At 43.4% G+C, this 26,382-nt stretch overlaps 1 protein-coding gene across 4 annotated transcripts in view; it reads left to right on the top strand.

Annotated features, from left to right (window-relative positions):
• The first annotated feature begins 508 nt into the window (after positions 1-508).
• SMC5 (structural maintenance of chromosomes 5) overlaps positions 509-26,382 on the top strand; it is a 113,952-nt gene continuing 88,078 nt past the window's right edge. For all 4 annotated transcript variants that reach the window (XM_017341738.3, XM_008256276.4, XM_070050947.1 and 1 more), the window contains exons 1-3: positions 509-805; positions 5,446-5,587; positions 12,079-12,131. In XM_017341738.3, coding sequence (XP_017197227.1) covers positions 621-805; positions 5,446-5,587; positions 12,079-12,131 — 380 coding nt within the window. In that variant the 5' untranslated portion in view covers positions 509-620. The remainder of the gene's footprint in view (positions 806-5,445; positions 5,588-12,078; positions 12,132-26,382) is intronic.

Here is a 26,382-nt window from a genome sequence, read left to right as displayed (position 1 = left end):
GCCGCGCATCCTCTATGCCACACCAGCTCCTCTTTAAAAAAAAATTTTTTTTTTAATTAGGCAGTGAGAGGGTGGTCAGGCAATGCGCACAGAGCCGTCGTCACGAGTTTGAAGCAGCAGGAGGCGTAGGACGAGGCCCTGACGGAGACAGGCACACAACCCCGCGGGAAGGTTTCTTTTTCCTTCTTTTTGGACCGAGCTCGCCGGGCCGGAAGTCGCCCCCTCGGCTGCCCCGGGGCGCCCCACGTACCACCCGCACCCGTCTGGGCCACCGCAACACATCACTGAGGCCCAGGAAGCGCCTCAGTGGCCTTCAAAACAGTAAATGGAACTGACGGCTTTTCCTGAAGTCCAGCAGACAGAAACAAGAAAAACGCACCACGAACGCCCGCCAGCGATCTGCGACCCTCTGACCCTCAGGCCCCGCGCAGCCGGACAGGGCGGGAAGGCGCGGGGCGGGGCGGGGCCGCGGACGCCGCCGGCCGGAACTACGCATGCGCCGTGCGGCCGCGCGGACGGGGTCGCGCGCCGGGCAGTTCGCGCGGGAGCCTGGCGCCGCGGCCCCGGGGGCTGCGCGTCGCTGGGAACGGAAGCCGCTGCGGGGCGCGGAAGAAGCCAGGATGGCGACTTCGAGCAGGAAGACGCCGACCTCAACCCCCCTGGCTTCCAAGCGAGCTCTGCCGAGAGATCCTTCGTCGGAGGTGCCGAGCAAGAGGAAGAATTCTGCCCCGCAGCCATCGCTCCTGCAGTCGGCCGGGCCTTTCGTGGAAGGCTCTATCGTCCGCATCTCCATGGAGAACTTCCTGTGAGTGGCCCGGGGGGCGCCAGCTGCCTGCGGGGGCGGGTGTATGGCTGCGTCTCGGGCCTGCGGGTCCGGCGGCGAGGGCGTGCGGGATTCCCCCAGGATTATTCTGCGTAGGCCGTGGCTCTTGTGTACCGTGTTTATGTTTGTGTTTTATTCGTTCCGCCAACGTTTTTTTTTTTTTTCTTGTTTGTTTTTTTTTTTTGGAGGGCAGGCAAGGGGACAGACCAGGGCCTGGGAGACGCGGACTGCACGGGACAGGGTCCGTAACCCACAGAAGTATGGGCCTTGGGAAGTCCAAGGAAACCAGAGTTAAATCGGGGCGGCAGTGATGCTGTGGCCGACTCCGAAAGTCGGCATTTGTCAGGTGGACGGGGAGAAGACAAGATGGTTGGTGCGCATGGGGGTTAGCGTGGACAGAACAGCTAGACCTGTGTTTCCGTGGTGGGACCTGCCTGCGGATCGGTGACCCCTGCGAAGCCAGCTTTCTTTCTTCTTTGCAATCCTCTCCCTTCAGACTGCTAGTTGCCATTTAGGCTTTAGTAAGAGTTGTAACAAAATTATGTGCGTCTGGCGCATTACAGGTCATTTGTTCCAGGTCTGTTGTGTTTTTAAGCTCGCTCGTAGGTAGCAGAATGGTTACAGTAATGTCTTTCCCCCACCTCTGTATCTTGCGCCAGGTAGGGAGCTAGATGTTTCATTGACAGTACTCTTCTTTTTTTTCTTCGTAGCGTTGAGATGAGCTCAGAGAGGTGAAATCTGCCCAGGTTTATATAGCTGAAAAGCAGCTGTTTTAATCTACATCAGGAAACATAGATAATTAAATTGCTGTCAGGATACTTCGGGAGCGCAAAGGATGCAGGGGTTAATTTCATCTGTAGCTGCTGTAAAGAGCCTTGTAAACAAGGAATGGAAGTTGTAAGGGAAGAGCATTGCAGACAGAAGGAACTGCCTGAAAGAGTTCGGTTTATTTATTTATTTTAAGGGTTTATTTATTTATTTGAAAGGCAGAGTTAGAGAGAGAGAGATCGATCTTCCATCTGCTGGTTCACTCCCCAGATGGCTGCAATGGCCGGAGCTGCGCTGATCCGAAGCCGGGGGCCAGGAGCTTCTTCAGGGTCTCCCACGTGGGTGCAGGGGCCCAAGGACTTGGACTAGCTTCCACTGCTTCCCCAGGCCATAGCAGAGAGCTGGATTGGAAGTGGAGCAGCCAGGACGCGAACTGGCGCCCATATGGGCTGCTGGCATTGCAGGCAGTGCTTTACCCACTACACCACAGTTCCAGCCCCAAGAGTTTGATTTGTTTAGGAAGTGTCAGGTATTTTAGTGTGGCTGGAACATAAGATGTTATTGAATGTGGGGACAGACAAGCCTTGAGAGTCTGTCTGTATGTTGTGCTAAGGAATTCCATCTGCTTCGTGTAGGCAGCCAGGGTGTGTTTGTAACAGGGAATGGCAGGTGATTTATGATCATCTGGAAGCAGTGTGGAGGATGATTTAGAAAGGATGCAAGTTCAGAGACAAGACGTCTTTGACAGTATGAAGGGGAGAGATGATGAGAGTTTGAACGCTATAGGAGCTGACAGGTGAGAGATTTGACAGGCTCTGGTTTAGGGAGAAGTGCAGTGTTTTCCTTGAGTCTCTGCTTTGCTGACTGGTAAGGTACTATTCAAAAGAGGGACTAGTTTTGGGAAAAGAGTAACAAATACCTTTTAGATCGTATAACTTGAAGTTTCCTGTGGGACTACTAAGAGAGTTTTTCCACCGGCAGAATTAGAAGGGTCTGGAGCTCAGAGAAGAATGTGAATAGGTGAGTGGTTTGGCAGTCATGCGTTTGTAGGGTGATTGTTGACCCCACAGAAATGGTTTGAGTTTGCCCTAAAGGAAATACAAGTTGGAGAGATAAGAAGTCCCACTTTTGGAGTCCTCAGGGGATGCCTACATTTAAGGATGAGCAAAGGAGGAACTCACAGACTGGGAAGGACCTGTCTAGGGAGGAGAACCCTGGGATACTATCATCAGAGAAGCCAAGAGAAAAGTGTTGAAGGCAGATAGCAGGGCTGAAAAGAGCCCATTGCATTTAGCTGTTAGGCAGTTTTTGACCATTTGATAAAGCAGCGAAGCAGGGGCCGGCACCGTGGCTCACTTGGTTAATCCTCCGCCTGCGGCGCCGGCATCCCATATGAGCACCGGGTTCTAGTCCCGGTTGCTCCTCTTCCAGTCCAGCTCTCTGCTGTGGCCCGTGAGGGCAGTGGAGGATGGCCCAAGTGCTTGGGCCCCTGCACCCACATGGGAGACCAGGAGGAAGCACCTGGCTCCTAGCTTCAGATCGGCGTAGCTCCGGCCGTAGCGGCCATTTGGGGGGTGAACCAATAGAAAGAAGACTTTTCTCTCTCTCTCTCTCTCACTGTCTATCTGTCAAATAAATTAAAAAAAAAAAGCGAAGCAGAAGACTTGGAAGGCTGTGGAAGAATGAATGAGGTGTGAGGAAGGAAAAGTTGACTGTAAGGAGGAGAAAGAAAAGTTCAGAGCTCGGGATATTTTGTTTGCTTTTACTGATTGGGCGACCCTGAGTTTGAGGAGTAAAGTAGAGGAGGGGTAGGCTTAGAGAATTAGCAAGACAGTAGGAAGAGTAGTCAGAGAATTCAGAGTAGAGTTAGGGAAAGGTTCCTGTGAGTGAGCCAAGTGAAATGAAATTGAGGATAAAAAAAGATTTCTCATCTGAAGAAACAGTGCATGCAAAGGCTTGAAGAAAAAATAAGTAGACCAGAAAACAGAGGTACATTGTTGGTAGGATGTAGAAATCTGAGCGAGAATAGGGAAAGGAGATAACAAATAGAAAAAGATGCAACGAGGGCAAAATTACCAAGGGTTCCTTTCCCAACTTTTCTTTATTTAACAAGTGATAGATTTGCATGTGTACGAACTGAGTTAGTATGATGAGGTGGTGTCATTGATTGGGTGATGGGGCATTGGTCTGGGTTGAGGCAAGGAGATGGAAGAATCAGGATGATGCAAAAGTAATGCCTGGGTTTCTGATTTGAGTGATGGTGTTAGTGATTGATTCTCTTCACCAAGAAGCCATAGAAGTTTTGGATGGGATGGAAAAGATGGTGGATTTAGTTTTGAATGTGTTAAGCATAATGAAGGATTCTTTTAAGACTGAGCTGCTAAGAGAACAAAGTATCTGAAAAGACAAAGTGAATAGATGCTGTGTTTAGGAGTGAGACTGGAAAACTTGTAGAAGCTACTTTTTCCTTATGTTAATTACTTACCTCTGTTTATTTAGTATTATCTGGCATTTTGGAATCATTAATTTTTTGAAGCATTAAAGTTGAAGTGTGGTTGGTTCAATTTATATGGTTAGCAGCTGATAACAGGCTGAACAAATGTTCTTGGGGAGTTAGTCGATAGCTACCTGAGCACTAACTGAAATGCTGCAGGCGGGGCTGGCGCTGTGGTGTAGCGGGTAAAGCCCCAGCCTGCAGTGCTTACATGCCATATGGGTGCTGGTTTGCATCTGGCGGGTGCTGGTTTGCATCTGGCTGCTCTACTTCTGATCCAGCTCTCTGCTGTGGCCTGGGAAAGCAGTGGAAGATGGCCCAAGTCTTTGGGCCCCTGCACCCGTGTGGGAGACCTGGAAGAAACACCTTGCTCCTGGCTTTGGACCAGCGTAGCTCTGGCCATTGGGGTCATCCGGGGAGTTAACCAGCAGATGGAAGACCTCTCTCTGTCTCTGCCTTTCCTTTTCTCTCTGTAACTCTGACTTTCAAATAAATTAATTAATTAAAAAAAAAAAGAAATGCTGCAGGCACGTTGCGTTATTTTTGGGTTCCGGTTCAGGGTATTCAGCCCCAAGTCAGCTTGCTTCACGTTCTGTCGAACTGTCCTTTGCAGCTAATAAGAATGCAGGTGGAGTGCTAGACAACATCAGCTCGATGTTCTGAGGGAACATTGCAGAACATTTTTAAGCTGGGTGACAATACATCTTTTTCTCTCATAAGAATAAAATTGGTTTCACTGTAAACCAGAGGTAGATTCTTTGGTGACTCTTCTGGCAGCATGAAATCAGTGTTTTTCTTTGTTTTTACTTAATAACAAAATAAAAGCATTCTGTTGATATATACCTTCATTGGAATAAGAGTAATTTGATTGAATTGTTTTACATATTAAAATATGGTAAGTAGCCACTAAGCATTTTAATTCAGGAGAAGTACAAATGAAAAAAATTTACAGATTTAAGATAACATACATAAGATAACATAACATAACTGGTTGTATGAAAATTTGTTTGAAAATTATTTTATTTGTGTAGTGATCACTTTGATATTGTCTCATGAATTGTGATAATAAAAATAAATCACATCAAACTCGCTTTTTTCAACAGACTTGATTTTGAAAAAGGCATCTTATTTTCTCTCTGATGTTTGCATTTTAGATATGCATTATCACTTTCTCATTTCTTCCAGTGACTTTCTAACTATAAGTTGTAAGCAACCTGTAGATAATGTTGAATTTGTAAGGTGAGCTGGATTTTAAAGGAATTTGGGAAACTTGTAGATGATGATGTAAAGTGAGAAAGAGTGCTTTTATAAAGAACATATTCTTATCTCTGCTTAATAATTTCATTTCTTTATAATTCAGAACATATGATGTCTGCGAAGTATCTCCTGGACCCCACTTAAATATGATTATTGGAGCTAATGGAACAGGAAAGTCGAGTATTGTGTGTGCCATTTGCCTTGGATTAGCAGGCAAACCTGCTTTCATGGGACGGGCAGATAAGGTGAGTTAACTGAAGAACTTTTAAAGAAAATCTAAAACTGTTCAGTCCTTTTACTAACAAACAAGTTTATTTTTCTCAGTTTTATGAGTATAGTGAAGTTCTAGTGTTTGAATGTAAGGAATGAATTTAGCAGATAAGAGAAGCTGAAAGGAGAGTCTCATCTCTAGAAATGTTTTGGACTATATCGCTTGAGAACTCTTCATGTATGTAACACCTGAAATGCTAGAAATAATGTCATAAATCTTTTTAAAAAATAATAAGAATCTAAAGACATAGCAGACTTGAGTTGTTTTCTCAGGGACATTTAAAAACCTGCGTTTGAATGGTTTGCAACTCGTAGGGGACCTGAGATGAGATAGGGAAGTACTATAAGATAAAATCTAGAAGGCAGGCGGTATATGCAGCAGAAAAAAACACCAAAGGGGCAGTTGGGTTACTTAATTATCTCATTGGTCATTCTGAATACAGTGGGGAGAAAAGTCTTCCAGAGAATTCTTTTTTTTTTTTTTTTTTTTTTTTTTTTTTAACAGGCAGAGTGGACAGTGAGAGAGAGAGAGAGAGAGAGAGAAAGGTCTTCCTTTGCTGTTGGTTCACCCTCCAATGGCCACCATGGTCGGCACGCTGTGGCCGGTGCACCACGAAGGCAGGAGCCAGGTGCTTTTCCTGGTCTCCCATGGGGTGCAGGGCCCAAGGACTTGGGCCATCCTCCACTGCACTCCTGGGCCACAGCAGAGAGCCGGCCTGGAAGAGGGGCAACCGGGACAGAATCTGGCCCCCCGACCAGAACTAGAACCTGGTGTGCCGGCGCCAGTAGGTGGAGGATTAGCCTATTGAGCCGGGGTGCCGGCCCAGAGAATTCTTAACCACAAGCCTTAACATGCATTGGGGGCCAGAATTCATATTACCTATGTGGCTTAAATATCATAAATCCAAATTTTTAAGTGGTCTCAGTTAGTAATACCTTCAAGGTACCTGGCAGAAGCAAACATAACTATCCCTTCAAGGAAAATACTTTTAACCTAGTCCTCAGATGAATTCTAACATGAAGTTTCAAGAAATTCATGAGTCCATCCTAAGAAGTCATAAAACATGTGAAAAATGAATTACCTAAAATAACATCAAGCAAAAACAGACTGCATGATGAGCTCTGCAAAGCTCGTAGGAACAGATAGTAAACTAAGTATTTGTCATTCGCTTAAGGAAATAAAAGAAGATTGCAAATATAACAGAGGAATACATGACAAAAAGATCAATTTGGAAAAGAATCTAATAGAACATAATGAAATTAAAAATATATTACTTGAAGAAAGTTAATGGACAGGTATAGTATTAGAGCAAACACATGGGGCCAACGTCTGCAGTGCTGGCCTCCTTTTTGGGTGCCGGTTTGAGTCCTGGCTGCTTCACTTGTGATCCAGCTCTCTGCTGTGGCCTGGGAAAGCAGCAGAAGGTGGCCCAAGTGCTTGGGCTCCTGCACCCACGTGGGAGACCCGTGGGAAGCTCCTGGCTCCTGGCTTCGGATCAGCACAGCTCTGGCCATTGCGGCCATTTGGAGAGTGAACCAGTGGATGGAAGGCCTCTCTTTCTCTGCCTCTGCTTCTCTAACACTGCCTTTCAAGTAAATATATAAATCTTTTTTTTTTTTTTAAAGAAACAAATACAAGAGCTGGTGTTGTGGTATACCTGCCACCTAAGGACATCTGCATCTCATAGTAGAATGCCTGATTGAACTCACAGCTATGGTACTTCTGATCCAGGTTCCTGCTAATGCATCCTGAGAAGCAGTGGATAATGGCTCAAGTGCCTGGTCCCCAGACTTCAAGTGGGAGGCCCCGATGGAGTTCCCAGCTCCTTGCTTTGGCCTGCCCCAGCCCTGGCTGTTGTGGATATTTGGGGGTCTGAATTAGCACACAGAAGAACTCTCTGTCTCTATCTTTGTTGCTCTATCTTTCATATAGAAGAAAATAAATAAAAAATGAGCATTAAAAAATACAGTCTAGAAAATGAGATAATTAAGAATCACAAAGTAAGATGATAGATGTGTAAACATAATTGTAAGTTAATGTTAGAAGTGACCTAAACTCATTAAATGATAAAGTATTAGAATGGATAAAGTTCAGTCTTACTTTGTTTACAATAAGCATATCTAAAATAAAGCAATACAGAAAAGTTCAGAGTAAAAAGGTGAATAATACCTGTTGGGTAAATATGAAATTCAGTGTTGCTGAATTAATGCCAGACAAAATAGACTTTAAAGCAAAAAAATATTTTTTAAAGATTTATTTTTATTCATTTGAAAGACAGAGTTACAGTGAGAGGTAGAGACAGAGAGGTCTTCTATCTGCTGGTTCACTCCCCAGATGGCCGCAGTGGCTGCAGCTGCGCTGATCTGAAGCCAGGAGCCAGGCGCTTCTTCCAGGTCTCCCATGTGGATGCAGGGGCCCAGGCCACAGCAGAGAGCTGGATCGGAAGAGGAGCAGCTGGGACTAGAACCAGCGCCCACATGGGATGCTGGCTCTTCAGGCCAGGGCTTTAACCCGCTGTGCCACAGCACCAGCCCCAGCAAACAATATTTTTAGAGATAAAGATGGTTGCGGCTGGCACTGTGGTGCAGCAGGTTAAGCCACTACCTGTAGTACTGGCATCCCATCTGGGCTCTAGTTCAAGTCCCGGCTGCTTCACTTTTTTTTTTTTAAAGATTTATTATTTGGAGAAGCAGAGCTACCCATGTGAGAGACCCGGAAAAAGCTCCTGGCTCCTGGCTTTGTTTGGCCTAGCTCCAGCTGTTGTAGCCATTTGGGGAGTGAAGCACTGGATGGAAGATCTCTCTCTCTGTCTCTTCCTCTCTCTCTAATTGCCTTTCAAATAAAATAAATAAATCTTTAAAAAAAAGATTTAGGAGAAAATATTATGAACAAGTTTATGCTAGTGAAGTTTAATTTGTAAAGTTGATGTATAGATAGGTTTCTATAGCTGTATAAATGATCAAGATTTGGTAAGTAGAAAAATCAAATAAATTTAAATAAATTAATTAATGCAGGGGTCTGTGTCATGGCTCACTTGGTTAATCCTTCTCCAGCGGCGCCAGCATCCTATATGGGTGCCGGGTTCTAGTCCCGGTTGCTCTTCTTCCAGTCCAGCTCTTTGCTGTGGCCCGGGAGTGCAGTGGAGGATGGCCCAAGTGCTTGGTTGGGTACCTGCACCACGTTGGAGACCAGGAAGAAGTACCTGGCTCTTGGCTTCAGATTGGTGTAGCTCCAGCTGTTGCGGCCATTTGGGGGGTGAACCAACAGAAGGAAGACCTTTCTCTCTGTCTCTCTCTCACACTGTCTAACTCTATCTGTTAAATAAATAAATAAATAATGCAGCTGTTAAATCTCTTAAAGTGAATACCAAACAAGGGTAGTTATGGATTAGTTCTAACAATAATGCCACCACGTGACATCCCATATGAGTGCTGGTTTGAGTCTTGGCTGCTCCACTTCTTATCCAGCCCCCTACTAATGTGCCTGGGAAAGCTGTGGAAGATGGCCAAGTAACTCTGGTGCCACATGGGAGCACAGGATTGAGTTCCAGACTCCTGACTTTGGCCTGGCCTTACTGCGGCCATAGCGGGTGGGAGATCTCTGCCTTCCTCTAAAGCCAGAAACAAAGCCATGGTTGGTAGAATCTTGATTTATGACAGGCTAGCATTGGAGATCAGTGGGGAAAGATGGATAGATAGTACTGACACAAGTATCTGTGTACTAAAAAATGAAATTGAGTCATCCTCACATTAGAACAAAAACTAGTGCCACGTTAACTGAAGGTCTAAGTGTGATTGACCAAAAAAGTTTTCAGGAGATACTGGTAATAAATGAGACCATCTTTATGACTTTTGGGCTTAGGAAAAATTGCTTAAATAAAAATATAGACTAAAAAGCAAAGTATTGGTTAAATTTAACTCTGATAGAACCAAGAGAGAAGACACCATAAAGAAAAACATGAGCTGCAAACTGGGAGAAGGTAGAGAAGACATAATGAAAGATTGGTATATTCAGGGCTGGCACCGTGGCTCACTTGGTTAATCCTCTGCCTGCAGCGCCGGCATCCCATATGGGCGCCGGGTTCTAGTTCTGGTTGCTCCTCTTCCAGTCCAGCTCTTTGCTGTGGCCTGGGAAGGCAGTGGAGGATGGCCCAGGTGCTTGGGCCCCTGCACCCGTGTGGGAGACCAGGAAGAAGTACCTGGCTCCCGGCTTCAGATGGCGCAGCGCCAGCCGTAGCGGCCATTTGGGCAGTGAACCAACGGAAGGAAGACCTTTCTCTCTCTCTCACTGTCTAACTCTACCTGTCAAATAAATTAAAAAAAAAAAAAAGATTGGTATATTCTGTATAATAAGCAAAATGATAGGTTATGGCTTGAAATGAAAAGCAAATATTAATATATTATGAAAATGATATTCTAGAATGTCTTAGCTAGACATAAAATTTAACGTAGGGTTACAAATTGAAGCTTATGTTCCTTAAGATTATGAATAAACTTTTTTTGCCTTGTTACATAGGAGGTTGGAGGAAGTAGAAAAGATGCTTTTCTCTGAGTAATTAGCCTTGTGATCTTAGTTGTCTGAACCTCGTTTTCTTCATTTTAGAGATAAGAGAGTAAATAATGTCCAAGGATCAACTCTGATTTTTAGGAATATTAATGTGTAATTTTTAAATTGTCAGCTCATTAGTTAAATCCCCATCTCTGTGTCATGGTTAGATTTTACTCCAAAGCTATACAGTTGGATGAGTTAGGCTATAACAGTTTTTGCCTACCTTCTCATGTTTATTGTTTTGAAGAAAACACGTCTCTTCTGATCCTGAAGTGGTAGCATTGTTAAGGGAGGCTGTGGAATGCCCTGTTTCCTAGACAGCAGATTGCAACCCTTTGGGTATCCACAGGTGTAGTATTTAAGGGATAATCACGTTCTCAGAATATTTCAATGTTGTATTTTTGTTTAAATGCTAATATAAAAACTCATTGCAAGCATGTTCTGCATCATCTATGTGAATACTTAAAAGAAATGCTTTCTGGGTTTTTCTCCTTGGTGTCAAATCTATTTATTTATTTAAAAGATTTATTTTTATTTATTTGAAAGAGTTAATAGAGAGAGGTAGAGACTGAGAGAGAGGTCTTCCATCCACTGATTCACTCCCCAGATGGCTGCAACAGCCAGAGCTGCGCAGACCTGAAGCCAGGAGCCAGGAGCTTCTTCCAGGTCTCCCACGTGGGTGCAGGGGCCCAAGGACTTGGCCATCTCCTACTGCTTTCCCAGGCCACAGCAGAGAGCTGGATCGGAAGAGGAGCAGCTGGGACTAGAACCGGCGCCCATATGGAATGCCAGCGCTTCAGGCCAGGGCCTTAACCTGCTGTGCCACAGCGCCGGCCACGGTATCTAGTATTTTGATTGTTACAAGTTAGTGAGCAGATAGCAAGCCTACAGTGATGCTGTTGTTTTTCCCATCTTTGAGGAAACAAAGAAGTTACCTGGCCATGGTCAGACAACTTCTGTATGGCAAAGTTGAGATTTGGACCCAAACAGTTGATGTTAAAGCATTAAGTTATACTTTCTGGTTGCAGAAACAGGGTTTCTTTTTCATTTTCTGGGTCTCAGTTTCATCATCTATAAAATGGTTATAAAATATACTTGCTTGTGAGTATTAAGTAAAAGTATTTATGCATTGTGCTTAGTACAGCAGTGTGTAGCAATGCTTGATAAGTGTTTGCTCTTGTGATTGTTACCACTGTCATCACTGCTGTTGAAATATTATTTGCAAGATAAATTTTCTACATTTTTACCATTTATTGCTGAATTATAACCTGATTTAAGATCCAATCTGATTTTTTTATTTTTTAGACCCAGAGTCTGTTTTCCTGCTTAGGATCATAGTCATACAAGACTAACTCAAATAAGTGTATTTTATTGTGTAAATTGTTATTTTTCCTTTTTAAAAAATACTTGATGGGAATTTTACCTCAGTTGCTACCATGATGGATAACATTAGAATAACTGTCAATGTTTAATCTGTGCAGCTTTGTAGAAGCCTTTGTGAGAAGGTTTGGCACAGTGCTGAGTGGCTAAGTTATGGGACCTATGAGTATTTTCCCACAGGTTCTTTTTCTTTTCAGAGTGTGTTTCATATATTGGCTAAGTACACTGACTCTGGAACCAGGTTACCTGGACTCACATATTTTTTCTGCCACCTGTTGGCTTGGCTTTATAATATATAGATTACCTGACACGTAGGAGTTTAATATATTTTAACTAATAGTATTTTTGTCTATGGAAGGGAATAAAGGGAGAGACCCATACTTGAGAAAGATAGTTTCAGGAAGTGATAGGAATGAGCATAAAATAGTTACTGGGGAAAATAAAATCTGGATTTTTCAAATAATGAGTGCTGAAATTCTGTTTTTTAATGTGGGAATGTCCTCACACTGCTCACTTTTTTGTTTCTTTATGTCTCAGGTTGGGTTTTTTGTGAAGAGAGGATGTTCCAGAGGCATGGTTGAAATTGAATTGTGAGTGTTGAAAATGCTAAACAACTTCTTGTACAGTTTGTTGGTTTATATTTATGCTTTTTTGTTGACTTTAGAAATGAATATTAATATAGCATTATGACGGCCGGCGCCGCGGCTCACTAGGCTAATCCTCCGCCTAGCGGCGCCGGCACACCGGGTTCTAGTCCCGGTCGGGGCGCCGGATTCTGTCCCGGTTGCCCCTCTTCCAGGCCAGCCCTCTGCTGTGGCCAGGGAGTGCAGTGGAGGATGGCCCAGGTGCTTGGGCCCTGCACCCCATGGGAGACCAGGAAAAGCACCTGGCTCCTGGCTCCTGCCATCGGATCAGCGCGGTGCGCCGGCCGCAGTGCGCCGGCCGCGGCGGCCATTGGAGGGTGAACCAACGGCAAAGGAAGACCTTTCTCTCTGTCTCTCTCTCTCTCTCACTGTCCACTCTGCCTGTCAAAAAAAAAATAAATAAATAAATAAAAATATAGCATTATGACATAAATATTATAAGAAGTAATATTTAATGTATACTTTATCCAGACAAGGAATTTTTTCTTTTTCATGCATCTTTAAAATTTTAAATTGTTAAGAATTTTATTTTGGAAAAATTATCAAGGACATTATTTTTATTGAAGTAATGAAATAGAAACATACTATTGTGAAAGTATTTGTTAAGTTTATAATAGTTTTCACAAATTTAAAATACATGGTTTTTGCTGATTTTGAAAGTAATATATACTTACCTATTAAAGTATAAACAATTTAGATGAAAATGGAAGCCTTGCCATAAGTGTACTTCTAGAAGTAACTAGTATTGATAGCTGAATACTTAGGTTGTCATTTCTCATTCCTCCTTTATGTACTAATAATTCTTCATGGTGCCCCTTTCCCTAGAGGTTGGATAGTTTCAGTTGACCACTCTTGGGAGTGGTTTCTGATGGATCACAGATGCCATTTTTGATGGAACCAGTTGACCATTCTTGGTGTATACACCTAGTCTTCTGTACATGAATATTCACATTGTACATGAATTTTAGACAAGAGTTGTTCTTTTTTGGAGAACTGATAGAAAGCTGTGGAGTTTTTGACGTGAAAAAGGTTATATGATAGCCCTTACCATTTTATAGGCTTTGGGGAAATTACTTCTACTTAAAAGTTGCTTGAAATTTTAAAATTTGTGTAGAGATGAAAAATAGACACATGGAAGTAAAAATAACTTGTTGAAAAATATTAAAATATTACTGAAAATGACAAGACTAGTAACTGAATTCAAGAGTACTTCAAAAAGTTCGTGAAAGTGAAATTAAAGATGAATTTATTTTGGTGCAAAAACATTTGAAACCTGTGCATCTGAGGAAAAGCATGTGTCATGTTCCTAGAGATGTAAAATTAATACCATTCTTAGTAGGTCCTTCCTTTTCATATTACTGAATGTATTTGATAAAATTCCAATGAGAGTCTTGACAGGTAAGTTTACAAGTTGATTGCAGCATTCATCTTGAGTAGATTTGTCAGAAAACCCAAGAAAATTTTGAAAAAGCAAAGCTGTACATCAGGCTTTTTTGTACCAGATGTTAAAGTACAGTGTAACACGTCAGTTACAGCAGTGTGGTACTGGTATAGAAGATTAGAGGAGTGTGATGGAGAAACTAGGAACAGATACAGAGACGGGAATTTTATTGTAGAGGTAGCTGTTAATTATGTGTAGGATATTACAGAGACAGGAAAAGCCAAATTGTTTTTGGAACTCTCACATTTACCACAACACAAAACATGACACCAGAGGTGTGGGCTTTTTTCCTACCACACTCTTCAGTGCAGATCATTTGTAACCCTAACCAGAGTTTATCAGAGTTCATGGACTAAGGGCTCATTCCCACAAGACTGTTCCCCACGTCAGATGCTGTTTCCAAGTCCTGGATTGTGACCTGTGCAGCTGACCAGTCAGCTACAAATTGGGATTCCCAGGACTCTCCCCTCAGGTTTCATTCATTATTAGACTGGCTTACAGAACTCAAGGAAAAGGCTTTATTTAGATTTACCCACTTATTTATTTTTAAAATTTATTTATTTGAAATACAGAGTTATACAGAGAGGGAGAGAAGTCTTCCTTCCACTGATTTCTTCCCCAAATGGCTGCAAAGGCCAGGGCTGGGCCCGCTGAAGCCAAGAGCTTCTTCTGGGTCTCCTACGTGGGTGGCAGAGGCTCAAGTGCTTAGAACAGCTGCTGCTTTCCCAGGTACTTTCGCAGGGAGCTGGATTAGAAGTAGCGCAGCCAGAACAGGAACCTGTACCCATGTGGGATACTGGCATTGTAGGTGGTGGCTTAACCCTTTGCGTGACAGTGCAGGTCCTAATTTACCCATTTATGATAAAAGGTGCGGATGAACAGCCAAGTGAAGATAGATACAAGGTGAGGTCTGGAAAAATCATGAGTGTGGGAGCTTCTTTTCCCATGGAGTTGGGGTGCACCACCCTCACAACACATAGAAGTGTTTACCAATCCAGAGAACTCTGTAGTTGAGGGGTTTTCATGAAGACTTCTTCATATGGGCATGATTGATGCTTAAATCAGTTAGTAGCCCTCCTCCCCTTCTGGAGGGCAGGGATGTGGAGCTCAAAGTTCCCAGCTTCTTGTCGGAACCTAATGGGAGTTACCTTATTAGAACAAAGTACACTTTTGTCAGCCAGGAGGTTCCAGGGGCTTAGCAGTTCTGTGCCAGTAACTGGGGACAGATACTAAATAGATGTTTTTTTTTTTTATTATTATACAGTAATATCACAACTTGAAGCAATTCGCTATTGATTCTTAAAAGATAAATTTATAGCTTTATTTGACACCCTACATATAATAAAATCTAAATGCAAAGGCCAGGAAATAATAGGAAAAATGTAGAGTATTTTTAAGGTCTTTGGACCTTAAAAAAACTTTCTTATCAGAATACGAGTCTCAATAACCATAAAAAGTAAGGTAGGACATTTAGGTTTCATAAAAATCCAGCTAAATATGATGATACCCTTGTTAAAAAAATTGACATATGGAAGAAAACAGTTTTAGCACAAAAAGCCTTTATAAGGCTATACTTCAAAGAATTCTAAGAAAGTATTGTAGAAAAACTATGCGTGGGCTAAAAAAATTTTGGTACCAGTATAACTTCAGTATAACTTTATCTTTTAATGCGGCTTCCATGAGCATTTAAAAGTAACCTTGTACAAGTCTTAAAATTACTAAGCTATTAATGTTTTATGCCAATCAGTACAAATAATAAATTAGCTAATTATAATTACCCTATTATAATTACCCTAATGGGGCCGGCACTGTGGCATAGAAAGTTAAACCTCTGCCTACAGTGTTGGCATCCCTTATGTGTGCTGGTTCAAGTAATGGCTGCTCCACTTCAATCCATCTCTCATAACACACCTGAGAAGACAACAGAGGATGGCCCGGGTGCTTGGGACCTTGCACTCACATAGAACTAGAAGAGCCTGACTCCTGGCTTTGGCCTGGCATGGCCCTGGCCATTGGAACCTTTTGGGGAGTGAACCAGCAAGTGGAGGATCTGTCTCTGTCTCTTTCTTCTCTCTGTCAGTCCCTGTCCCTCTCTCTCTCTTTGCCTGTGGTTCTCCTCTCTGACTCTTTCAAATAAATAAATGGATTTTTTTAAAAAAATTAACTAATAGGAAAATGAGCAAAGAAAGTTAACACAACAGTAAATGAACAATAAATACAGATAGAGGCTCTGCCCTTTATTAATTTTCAAGAAAATGAAGTTAATGAGAATTTTTCTGTCAGCTTACAGAAAAGTCTGAAAATTAAATTTGGTAACATGATAGTATAAAGGAAATAGATGTTGTTATGTAGTCTTTGGAGTAGTGTCATTAGTGCATTTTTGTTTGGCAGTATCTGTCAGTGTTTAGAATATACATACTTTTTTATTCAGTTACTTGTCCAATATCTATTCTAGAGAATATTTATTAATTTGTATAACCTTATCTTTCCCTAATTGTAATAGTGAAAAATTATAAATTACCCAATTTCCATCTACTGTGTTTTTTAAAGGTTTATTTTATTTATTTAGAAGGTAGAGTTACAGAGAAGGGGGGAGACAAGAGTGAGAAGTCTTCCATCTGCTGGTTCACTCCCCAAATGGCTTAAACTGCTGGAGTTGGGTCAGGCAAAAGCCAGGAGCCAGGACCTTCTGCCAGGTCTCCCACGTGGGTGCAGGGGCCCAAGCACTTGGGCCGATCTCCACTGCTTTCCTAGGTGCATTAGCAGGGAGCTGGATTAGAAGTGGAGCAGCCAGGACTGGAACCATTGCCCATATATGGAATGCTGTTTCTGCATTTAGTGGCTTAACTCACTATATTACAACACCATTCTGACCTCCATCAACTTTTTTTTTTTGAAAGATGTATTTATTTATTTGAAAGGCAGAGGCAGAGGCAGAGAGAGAGAGAGAGAGAGAGAGGTCTTAATCCACTGGTTCATTCCTCAAGCGGCTACAATGGCCGGAGTTGAGCTGATCTGAAGCCAGGAGCCAGGAGCTTTTTCTGGGTCTCTCACAAGGGTGCAGGAGCCCAAAGACTTGGGCCGTCTTCTACTGCTTTCCCAGGCTATAGCAGAGAGCTGGATGGTAAGAGGAGTAGCCAGGACTAGAACCCGGTGCCCATATGGGATGCTGGCACTGGAGGTGGCAGCTTTACCCATTACACCACAGCACTGGACCCCTCCAACAACTCTTAATGGCTAAACAAAATGTGGTATACAATGACCTATTAAGGAGCATAAAATGAGTGAAGTCCTGACACATTTTATAATGTAGATGAACTTTGAGAACGTTACACTTAGTGAAAAAAAAAAACAGACACAATTAAGTATCCAGATAGGCAAATCCATAGGGACAGAATAAATTAATGAATGCTAGGGTATGAGGGAAGGAGGAAATGGGGCTGACTGCTTAACAGATACAGGTTTCTTTTTGGAGGGTGATGAAAATATTCCAGATCAGATAGTGCTGATGTTTCTACAACCATATGAATATACTAAAAACTGGTGTTGATGTGTATATCTGAAAACGTATAAACTGGTTATATTTTATATTATGTGGATTTTATCAGAATAAAAAGACCATGTTGAAATGTACAATATAAAATGTTGGGTTCTATGATGTGTGAATTACATCTCAATTACAATGGCTTCCCCCCCATAACTTCCCTCCAACCCACAACCCTCCCCTTTCCCACTCCCTCTCCCCTTCCATTCACATCAAGATTCATTTTCAATTCTCTTTATATACAGAAGATCAGTTTAGCATACATTAAGTAAAGATTTCAACAGTTTGCTCCCACACAGAAACATAAAGTGAAAAATACTGTTTGAGTACTAGTTATAGCATTAAATCTCAATGTACAGCACACTAAGGACAAAGATCCTACATGAGGAGTAAGTGCACAGTGACTTCTGTTGTTGACTTAACAAATTGACACTCTTGTTTATGGCATCAGTAATCACCCTAGGCTCTTGTCATGAGCTGCCAAGGCTATGGAAGCCCCCTGAGTTCACTGACTCTGATCATTTTTAGACAAGGCTATGGTCAAAGTGGAAGTTCTCTCCTCCCTTCAGAGAAAGGTACCTCCTTCTTTGATGACCCATTCTTTCCACTGGGATCTCACTCGCAGAGATTTTTCATTTAGGTTTTTTTTCCCCCAGAGTGTCTTGGCTTTCCATGCCTGAAATACTCTCATGGGCATTTCAGCCAGATCCGCATGCCTTAAGGGCTGATTCTGAGGCCAGAGTGCTGTTAGGACATTTGCCATTCTATGGGTCTGCTGTGTATCTGACTTCCCATGTTGGATCATTCTCTCCCTTTTTGATTCTATCAGCTATTATTTGCAGACACTATTCTTGTTTATGTGATCCCTTTGGTTCTTAGTCCTATCATTACGATCAATTGTGAACAGAAATTGATCACTGGGACTAGTGAGATGGCATTGGTACATGCCACCTCGATGGGATTGAATTCGAATCCCCTGGTATGTTTCTAACTCTACTGTTTGAGGTAAGTCAGCTTGAGCATGTCCCGAATTGCACATCTCTTCCCTCTCTTATTCCCACTCATATTTAATAGCAAACACTTTTCAGTTAAGTTTCAGCACTTAAGAAGAATTGTGTATTGATTACAGTATTCAACCAAAAGTATTTGTCGCTCCCCCTCTTCGTGGAGGAACGACACAAGACCCTGCGCTGTTCTTTCGTCTGCTCGGCCCTCCCCGGGTTTGCTGCTGGTTCTTCCCGGGTTGGCTACTATCCCTTCCACCTCCGTGGAAGGGCAGTTCCCCCTGGCCACATTCCCCACTTCCGCAGGGGAGCGGCACACCGCCGGCCGGCTTTCTCGGGGGCTGCACAGGTGTTCCTTCAGCTAGATGTTCCCCTTAGATGTTCCCCGTGCATGCCGTCTCTCTCCTCCTTTATAGTCCTCCTCCGCCAATCCTAACTCGGCTGCCCACACGCCGAGTACGCTGCTCTCCTCCAATCAGTAGCAAGTCCTACAGTTTATTGGTTGAACTGGAGGCAGCTGTGCGGAAGCTGTTTACTTCTCTCCCAGCGCCATATTGTGGAAGAGCAGATGCATAGAATAAGTCTTAATTCCAGTAACTCAATCCAGTCCGGGCTGCTCCCCACAGATCCCCCTTTCTTTTTATTTTTTGGCGTTGATACGCGCCTGTCTTCGGTGTCCCGCGGCACACACTCTGCTCTACTTGCTAGAGTTGCCACAGGTTCTTACAAGTCCTATCAATCAGGCAAACCGAATCCGGGTCCTCTCTTCTCCATGTTGTGAGGAGGTTTTTAGGCGCTGATGCGTGCCTGTGTTCGGTGACCTGCGGCTCATACTTTGGTCGAGCCGCCTGCTGGCGCTTACCGCCTTAATCAGGCAGACCGAATCCAAGCCTCCTAATTGTTGTATTGTGGGGAGGCCTTACTGATGTTAATTCGTGCCTGTCTTCGGTGACCTGCGGCGCATAAGCTGCTAGCCGCCGCAGGTGCTCATCGCCTCACTTAATCAGGCAGACCGAATCCAAGCTCTCACATTGCTGTGTTGAGGGGAGGCCTTTCTATTTCTCTATTTCTCTATCTCCGGGCATTCCTATTTCTCCCATTTTACTTCTATCTTCCAGCATTCCTATTTCTCCCATTTTACTTCTATCTTCCAGCATTCCTATTTCTCTCACTTTACTTCTAAACTTCTATTTCTCTTATCCCTGCAGCTTCCTGGTGCCTCGCCCTGCCGGCAGGCTCCGCCCCGAGGCTGCTTCTCGGCGCCTCGCCGGCTCTGAGCCGCTTCAGCCCGCGCCTCTCATCTGCGCGGCTCGGCTTTGCGCGCACACTCCGCAGTCTCTCACCAGCCCTTTTGCGTCTGAACCACGGCCTCGCGCTAGCCCCGCGTTCCCTATCTATTCACACCCCGTGCTCTCTCTGCACGCGGCGGCTTCCGCGAGTCACACAGCGTAGCTTGCGTCTCCACCACTAACATTCAATCCAAGTTCCCCGGGCTAGCCTGGCGAATTCAACCCAGCTTACGTCTCCGCCCCACGGTTTGGCTTCCCGTCCTTTGCTCCCCGGGCTAATCAGACGGATCCCAATCTGGCTTACGTTTCAGCTTCTGGTTTCAACTTTTCGCCCCCTATTCCCGGGCTAACTTGAGAATCCCAAAGTGGCTTTCGTTTCCGCCTTGGCCTGCCCCCCGCGGCTTCAATTTCCCTAACATTTTTCTCTACCCGGTATGTTTCCCCAAGCTTTCCTCCAACAATATTCCTCCCTCATTTCTCCTGGCCTCTCCCCACAGTCTGCGTCCGAGTCTGTTTGTTCTAGCTTTCACTTTCGACCTTAGAGATTTCTCCCAGCTTCCCCCCGTAGTCCGTAGTCCGTATCTGAGTCTATGCCTAGGCTTTCAATAGCTTCTTCCGGCACCTTTTTCGTCCGGCTTTTCCCTAGGCTGTTTGCTAGTCTCTCTCTCTGGTAATTTCCCTAGGCTGTTTGCTAGTCTCTCTCTCCGATATTTTCCCAGTTCTTCCCGTTTCTTCCCTCCTAAGTTTCCTATCCGTCCTGGGTTTCCTATCCGAGTCACAGCACCATTATGTCGCTCCCCGTCTTCGTGGAGGAACGACACTAAGCCCTGCCTAGGCTTCATATCCGAGTCACGGCACCATTATGTCGCTCCCCCTCTTCGTGGAGGAACGACACAAGACCCTGCGCTGTTCTTTCGTCTGCTCGGCCCTCCCCGGGTTTGCTGCTGGTTCTTCCCGGGTTGGCTACTATCCCTTCCACCTCTGTGGAAGGGCAGTTCCCCCTGGCCACATTCCCCACTTCCGCAGGGGAGCGGCACACCGCCGGCCGGCTTTCTCGGGGGCTGCACAGGTGTTCCTTCAGCTAGATGTTCCCCTTAGATGTTCCCCGTGCATGCCGTCTCTCTCCTCCTTTATAGTCCTCCTCCGCCAATCCTAACTCGGCTGCCCACACGCCGAGTACGCTGCTCTCCTCCAATCAGTAGCAAGTCCTACAGTTTATTGGTTGAACTGGAGGCAGCTGTGCGGAAGCTGTTTACTTCTCTCCCAGCGCCATATTGTGGAAGAGCAGATGCATAGAATAAGTCTTAATTCCAGTAACTCAGTCCAGTCCGGGCTGCTCCCCACAGTATTAAGTAGAACAAACAAAAAAAATACTAAGAGGGATAACATATTAAGCTGCTCATCAACAGTCAGGGTGAGAGCTGATCAAGTCACCGTTTCTCATAGTGTTCATTTCACTTTAACAGGTTCACAATAGCTAAGACCTGGAACCAACCCAAATGCCCATCAACAGTAGACTGGATAAAGAAATTATGGGACATGTACTCTATAGAATACTATACAGCAGTCAAAAACAACGAAACCCAGTCATTTGCAACAAGATGGAGGAATTTGGAAAACATCCTGCTGAGTGAATTAAACCAGTCCCAAAGGGCCAAATATCATATGTTCTCCCTGATTGGGACAACTAAATGAGCACCAAAGGGGAAACTTGTTGAAGTGAAATGGACACTGTGAGAAACAGTGACTTGATCAGCTCTTGTCCTGACGGTTGATGTACAATGTAATACTTTATCCATTTTAGTATTTTTTTTTGTTCTAGTACCATTGGTTGGACTCTGTAATTAACACACAATTATTCTTAGGTGTTTAAATTTTAACTGAAAAGTGATCCCTGTTAGGAATTTGGAAAACATTATGTTGAGTGAAATAAGCCAATCCCAAAGGGACAAATACCACTTGTTCTCCCTGATAGGTGACAACTAAATGAGCACCAAAAAGGAAACCTGTTAAAGTGAAATGAACACTATGAGAAATGGTGACTTGATCAGCTCTCACCCTGACTGTTGATGAGCAGCTTAATATGTTATCCCTCTTAGTATTTTTTTTGTTTGTTCTACTTAATACATCTCAATATTTTAAAAGTGATTGCCTAAGATACTTTTGTACAATGGTTTCTCAGGTGTTGAAACCAAAACAAATATACTAAGCTAGGTATATTGATAAAATATGGAGTGTGTAGTAGCCTTTAAGTTTCAAAAGTGCAGTATAAATGGCTGTAGGTCTTATGTATCCCTCATTTTTTATTCCCAAATACCAAAATTCATTTGTTTTTTTAAGTTAGCTAAATAGTTAAGCTTCTTGACATAGTATAGCTGCTGGCACTAGTAATCTAAGCAGTGGCCATTAAGTAGATTCCTCTTAGCAAATCTAGCACAAGGGGAAGTTTCCTTTTCACAGATTCCACATGGTTACATTATGATCACTTGTTCTATTAGAGTCCACATGACCTTGAGAGTACCAAGCATAAACCAGTCATTAGTTGTTGAAATTATGTTGCTGTTGGGTGAATGCATTAACTGCTCATAAATTCATTAGATAGGTCGAGTAGAATAATCTATGTGGTCATTTTTCAAACTTTTTTTGAGTACTTGCACTTTGGGATATTTTACTATGCCCTAAGGCATTTATTAAAGTGAAAGGGACAGATAAGTAAGCAGAACATACATGGCAGTTAATTTTAGGTAGAAATATAAAGCAAGAAAGGAGGATAGAGTGCCAGGGTGGAGTTCTGCATTTTTAAACAGTGTGTTCAGGAAAGTTCTCACTAAGAGTGCTTGTACAAAGAGCGGAAGGAGGAAAGGTAATGAGCCCAGCTTATGTTGGGGAAGAACACTGCAGGTAGAGGGGTCTACAAATGCCGAGGCTCTGAAGCAGTACCCAGTGTGACTGGATCACACTGAAGGTGAAAGAATAGTTAAAGCTACCTCAGGGCCTTGTGGCCAGTGTAAGGATGTGCCATTAATTTTGAGTAGGATGTGAAGACACCAGGTTTTGAGCAGAGGAATAGAAATATATAATTTAAATATTGATCAGAACACTTGGATTACTGTGTGGAAAATAGACAGTGAGGGAGCAAATAATAGTTTAGGATTTGTCATGAATGAGACATAGGATGTGTGAGGAGGAAAGAGGCGCCGAGAAGGATTCCAAGGTATCTGGCATGCTGATAGGTAGAGTTTGTAGTTACTGAGGGAGAAAATTCTATAGAAGGTTTTAGGAGTAAGATCAGAAGTTGTAAAATCTTACCAGTGGTAGCACAGATAGTTTGAAATGTGCATCTCACTTTTGAAATGTTGAAAAAAACAAAAGAAGTACTTTCCTGAAATTAAACCCAGTGAAGTTGGAAGTGCCTACTAGACTTTGAGGTAGAAGTTTTCTTGAGGCCCGCGCCGTGGCTCACCTGGCTAATCCTCCACCTGTGGCGTTGGCATCCCAGCTTCTAGTCCCGGTTGGGGCACCGGATACTAGTCCCGGTTGTTCCTCTTCCAGTCCAGCTCTCTGCTGTGGCCTGGGAGGGCAGTGGAGGATGGCCCAAGGGCTTGGGTCCCTGTAAGCGCATGGGAGACTGGGAGGAAGTACCCGGCTCCTGGCTTCGGATTGGCGTAGCGCCGGCATTAGCGGCCATTGGGGAAGTGAACCAATGGAAGGAAGACCTTTCTCTCTGTCTCTCTCTCACTGTCTATAACTCTCTCTCTCACTGTCTAACTCTGCCTGGCCAAAAAAAAAGTTTTCTTGAAAACGTTATTTTATTTGTTTATTTGAAAGGCAGAATGAGAGAGATTTTCTGTCTTATTGACTTCCCAGATACCTACAATAGATAGGAGTTGGCTAGGTGAAGCCAGGAGCCAGGAATTCCATTCTGGTCTCCCACATGGATGCCAAGGGCCCAAAGACTTGAACCAACTGTTGCTTTCTCGAGCATGTTAGTTGGGAGCTGGATCAGAAATGGAGCAACCAGGACTCAAACCAGCACTCTGTTGTTGGATACTGCCGTTGCAAGCAGTGGCTTACCTCATGGTGCCACAACACCTGCTCCAGGTAGATATGTTTAATGGACAATTAGATATAAAACCTGGCATCTAGGGAGAAGTGTCTTGAACCAACAAAGAAGAGACAGGACATGGGAGCCTTTCTTAGAAAAAGCGCTGCCGGATAACCACTGACTAGCACCTTTTATCTTAGGGTCCAAAAATCTAAGCATGCAAGCAAGTACTGTAGGCAAAGTTGTACATCAGCTTTATAGTGGGAATAAGCTAAAGGAATCCGGTCTAGGGATCCATGACAGAGAACAGAACAGTGGTGTATATCTTTAAAGGCAGGCCCGTTCGAATGCTATCACAAGTTCACAAGTTCGGGAAAACATCAGGTACCAAGAGTGTGTGTGTGTAATGGGAGGGTGTGCCCTCACCTAGCCTGCATAGGCAGACATAGAACTGCTGCCACCCACTTAATTTCAGGTGTGCCCCCTGGAGAAGTACTTAGGCAGTGTCCTCTTCCGAGAAGTGTGGGCTGAATTTAATGCTTTTGGAGAGTTGTTAGTGTTTTAGATGAAATCGCTAACAGAGTAAATAATAGATGAGGAAGAGATCTGAGAACTAAACATTGCTCTAGTGCAGCATTTAGAAATTGGACACCATACCTGTCCTCCCACCCTTCTTCCTCCTCCGTTTCCTATTCCCATTCTTATTTTTTACTAAGATTTATTTTCAGTTAACTTTGTACACATATTATTAACTCTATACTAAGTAGAGTTCAGCAAATAGTATGAAAAAAAAAAAACCCTATTCCTCAACAGTGGAGACAAGGTTTGTTCAAAGTCATTGCATCTCCAAGTGTCAATTTCACTTTATAGATTACCTTTTAAGTACTCCATTAGTTATCACAGGTCAGGGAGAACATGTGATATTTGTCCATTTGGGACTGGCTTACTTCACTAAGTATGATGTTTTCCAGTTTCATCCATTTTGTAGCAAACGATAGGATTCCATTTTTTTTTAACTACTGTGCAATATTCCATGTTGTACATATCCCATAATTTCTTTATCTAGTCTTCAGTTGACAGACATTTGGGTTGATTATATATCTTAGCTATTATGAATTGAGCTACAATAAACATGGGAGTACAGATAACTCTTTCATTTTCCATGGATAAATTCCCAGGAGTGGGGTGGCTGGGTCAAATGGTTGTAGGTCCATATTCAGGTTTCTGAGATATCTCCATACTGTCTTCCATAGTAGCTTTACCAGTTTTCATTCCCAACAACAGTGGATTAGGGTGCATTTTCCTCACATCCTCACCAGCATGTGGTGTTTATTTCTGTGTGAAAGCCATTCTGATGGAGGTGAGGTGAGACCTTATTGTGGTTTTGATTTGCATTTCCCTGACAGCTAGTGATCTTGAGCATTTCTTCATGTGTCTCTTGGCCATTTGGATTTCCTCTTTTGAAAAATGCCTGTTTAAGTCCTTTGCCCATTTCTTCACTGGGTTGTTTGTTTTGTTGTTGAGTTTTTTGATCTCTTTATGTATTCTGATTATGAATCCTTTGTCACTTGCATAGCTTGCAAATAATTTCTCCCATCCTGTCGGTTGCCTCTTCACTTTGCTGAGTGTTTTTTTTTTTTTTTTTTTTTGTAGTGCAGAAGCTTCTCAATTTGATGTTGTCCCGTTTGTCGGTTTTGGCTTTGATTACCTGTACTTCTGAGGTCTTTTCCAAGAAGTCTTTGCCTATGCCAGTGTCTTGCAGGATTTCTCCAATGTTCTCTAAAAATTTGATGGTATCAGGTTGTAGATTTAGATCTTTAATCCATTTTGAGTGAATTTTTGTGTAAGGTGTAAGGTAGGGGTCTTGCTTCATACTTTTGCATGTGGAGGTCCAGTTTTCCCAGCACCATTTATTGAATATACTGTCCTTTCTCCAGGGATTGATTTGAGCTCCTTTGTCAAAGATACGTTGGTTGTAGATGCATGGGTTGATTTCTGGCATTTCTATTCTGTTCTGTTGGTCAATCCATCTATTTTTGTACCACTATCAGGCTATTTTGCTTATAACTGCCCTGTAGTATTTCTTGACATCTGGTGTTGGGCATTGCGTAAAATCTCCATTACAATATGGCACCTGGCAGATGTTCGAGGGGCGTGTCTGTGGCTGCTGCAGTTAAGCTACATAAGATCAGACCACCAGCAGGGATAGGTCCGCTTTAGTTCCAGACTCGTCGACAGTGCGTGATCCCTATACTTTGCTGAAGGTGCCCCTTGATGCTCCATCCACGCCTGCATGACCTTTTCGCTGATTGGCTCCCCTACTGCACATGTCTTTTGTAAGCTTTATAAGCCTGCATACTTCTTCAATAAAGTGGTTCCTGCTTCGACAGAACTCACTGGTGCTTGTGGTGGTGTGTTCATCACCCGTCGACCTTACCTCTCCCGTTCGCCTTGTTGGGGAGTGCTTGCGCTGCCCCTGCTGGTCAGGGGCTAGCATAGGGCTTGAGACCCTGACAATCTGGTGTTGTGATGCCTCTGGCTTTGTTTTTGTTGTAGAAGATGCTTTAGCTATCTGGGGCCTCCTGTGTTTCCATATGACTTACAGCATCATTTTTTCTATATCTGAGAATATTCTTGGTATTTTGATTGCTGTTGCATTGAATCTGTAAATTACTTTGGTAGCATGGACATTTTGATATTGATTCTTCTAATATATGAACATGGAAGGTTTTTCCATTTTTTGTGTGTCATCTTCTATTTAATGCTTTGTAATTTTCATCATAGAGATCTTTGCCGCAATGGCCAGAGCTGTGCCTATCTGAAACCAGGAGCTTCTTCTGGGTCTCTCACAAGGGTGCAGGGGCTCAAGGACTT

This window comes from Oryctolagus cuniculus, chromosome 1, assembly GCF_964237555.1.
Source record: "Oryctolagus cuniculus chromosome 1, mOryCun1.1, whole genome shotgun sequence".
In the NCBI taxonomy this organism is placed as follows: domain Eukaryota; kingdom Metazoa; phylum Chordata; class Mammalia; order Lagomorpha; family Leporidae; genus Oryctolagus; species Oryctolagus cuniculus.
This window is presented reverse-complemented; position numbering and strand designations above follow the sequence as displayed.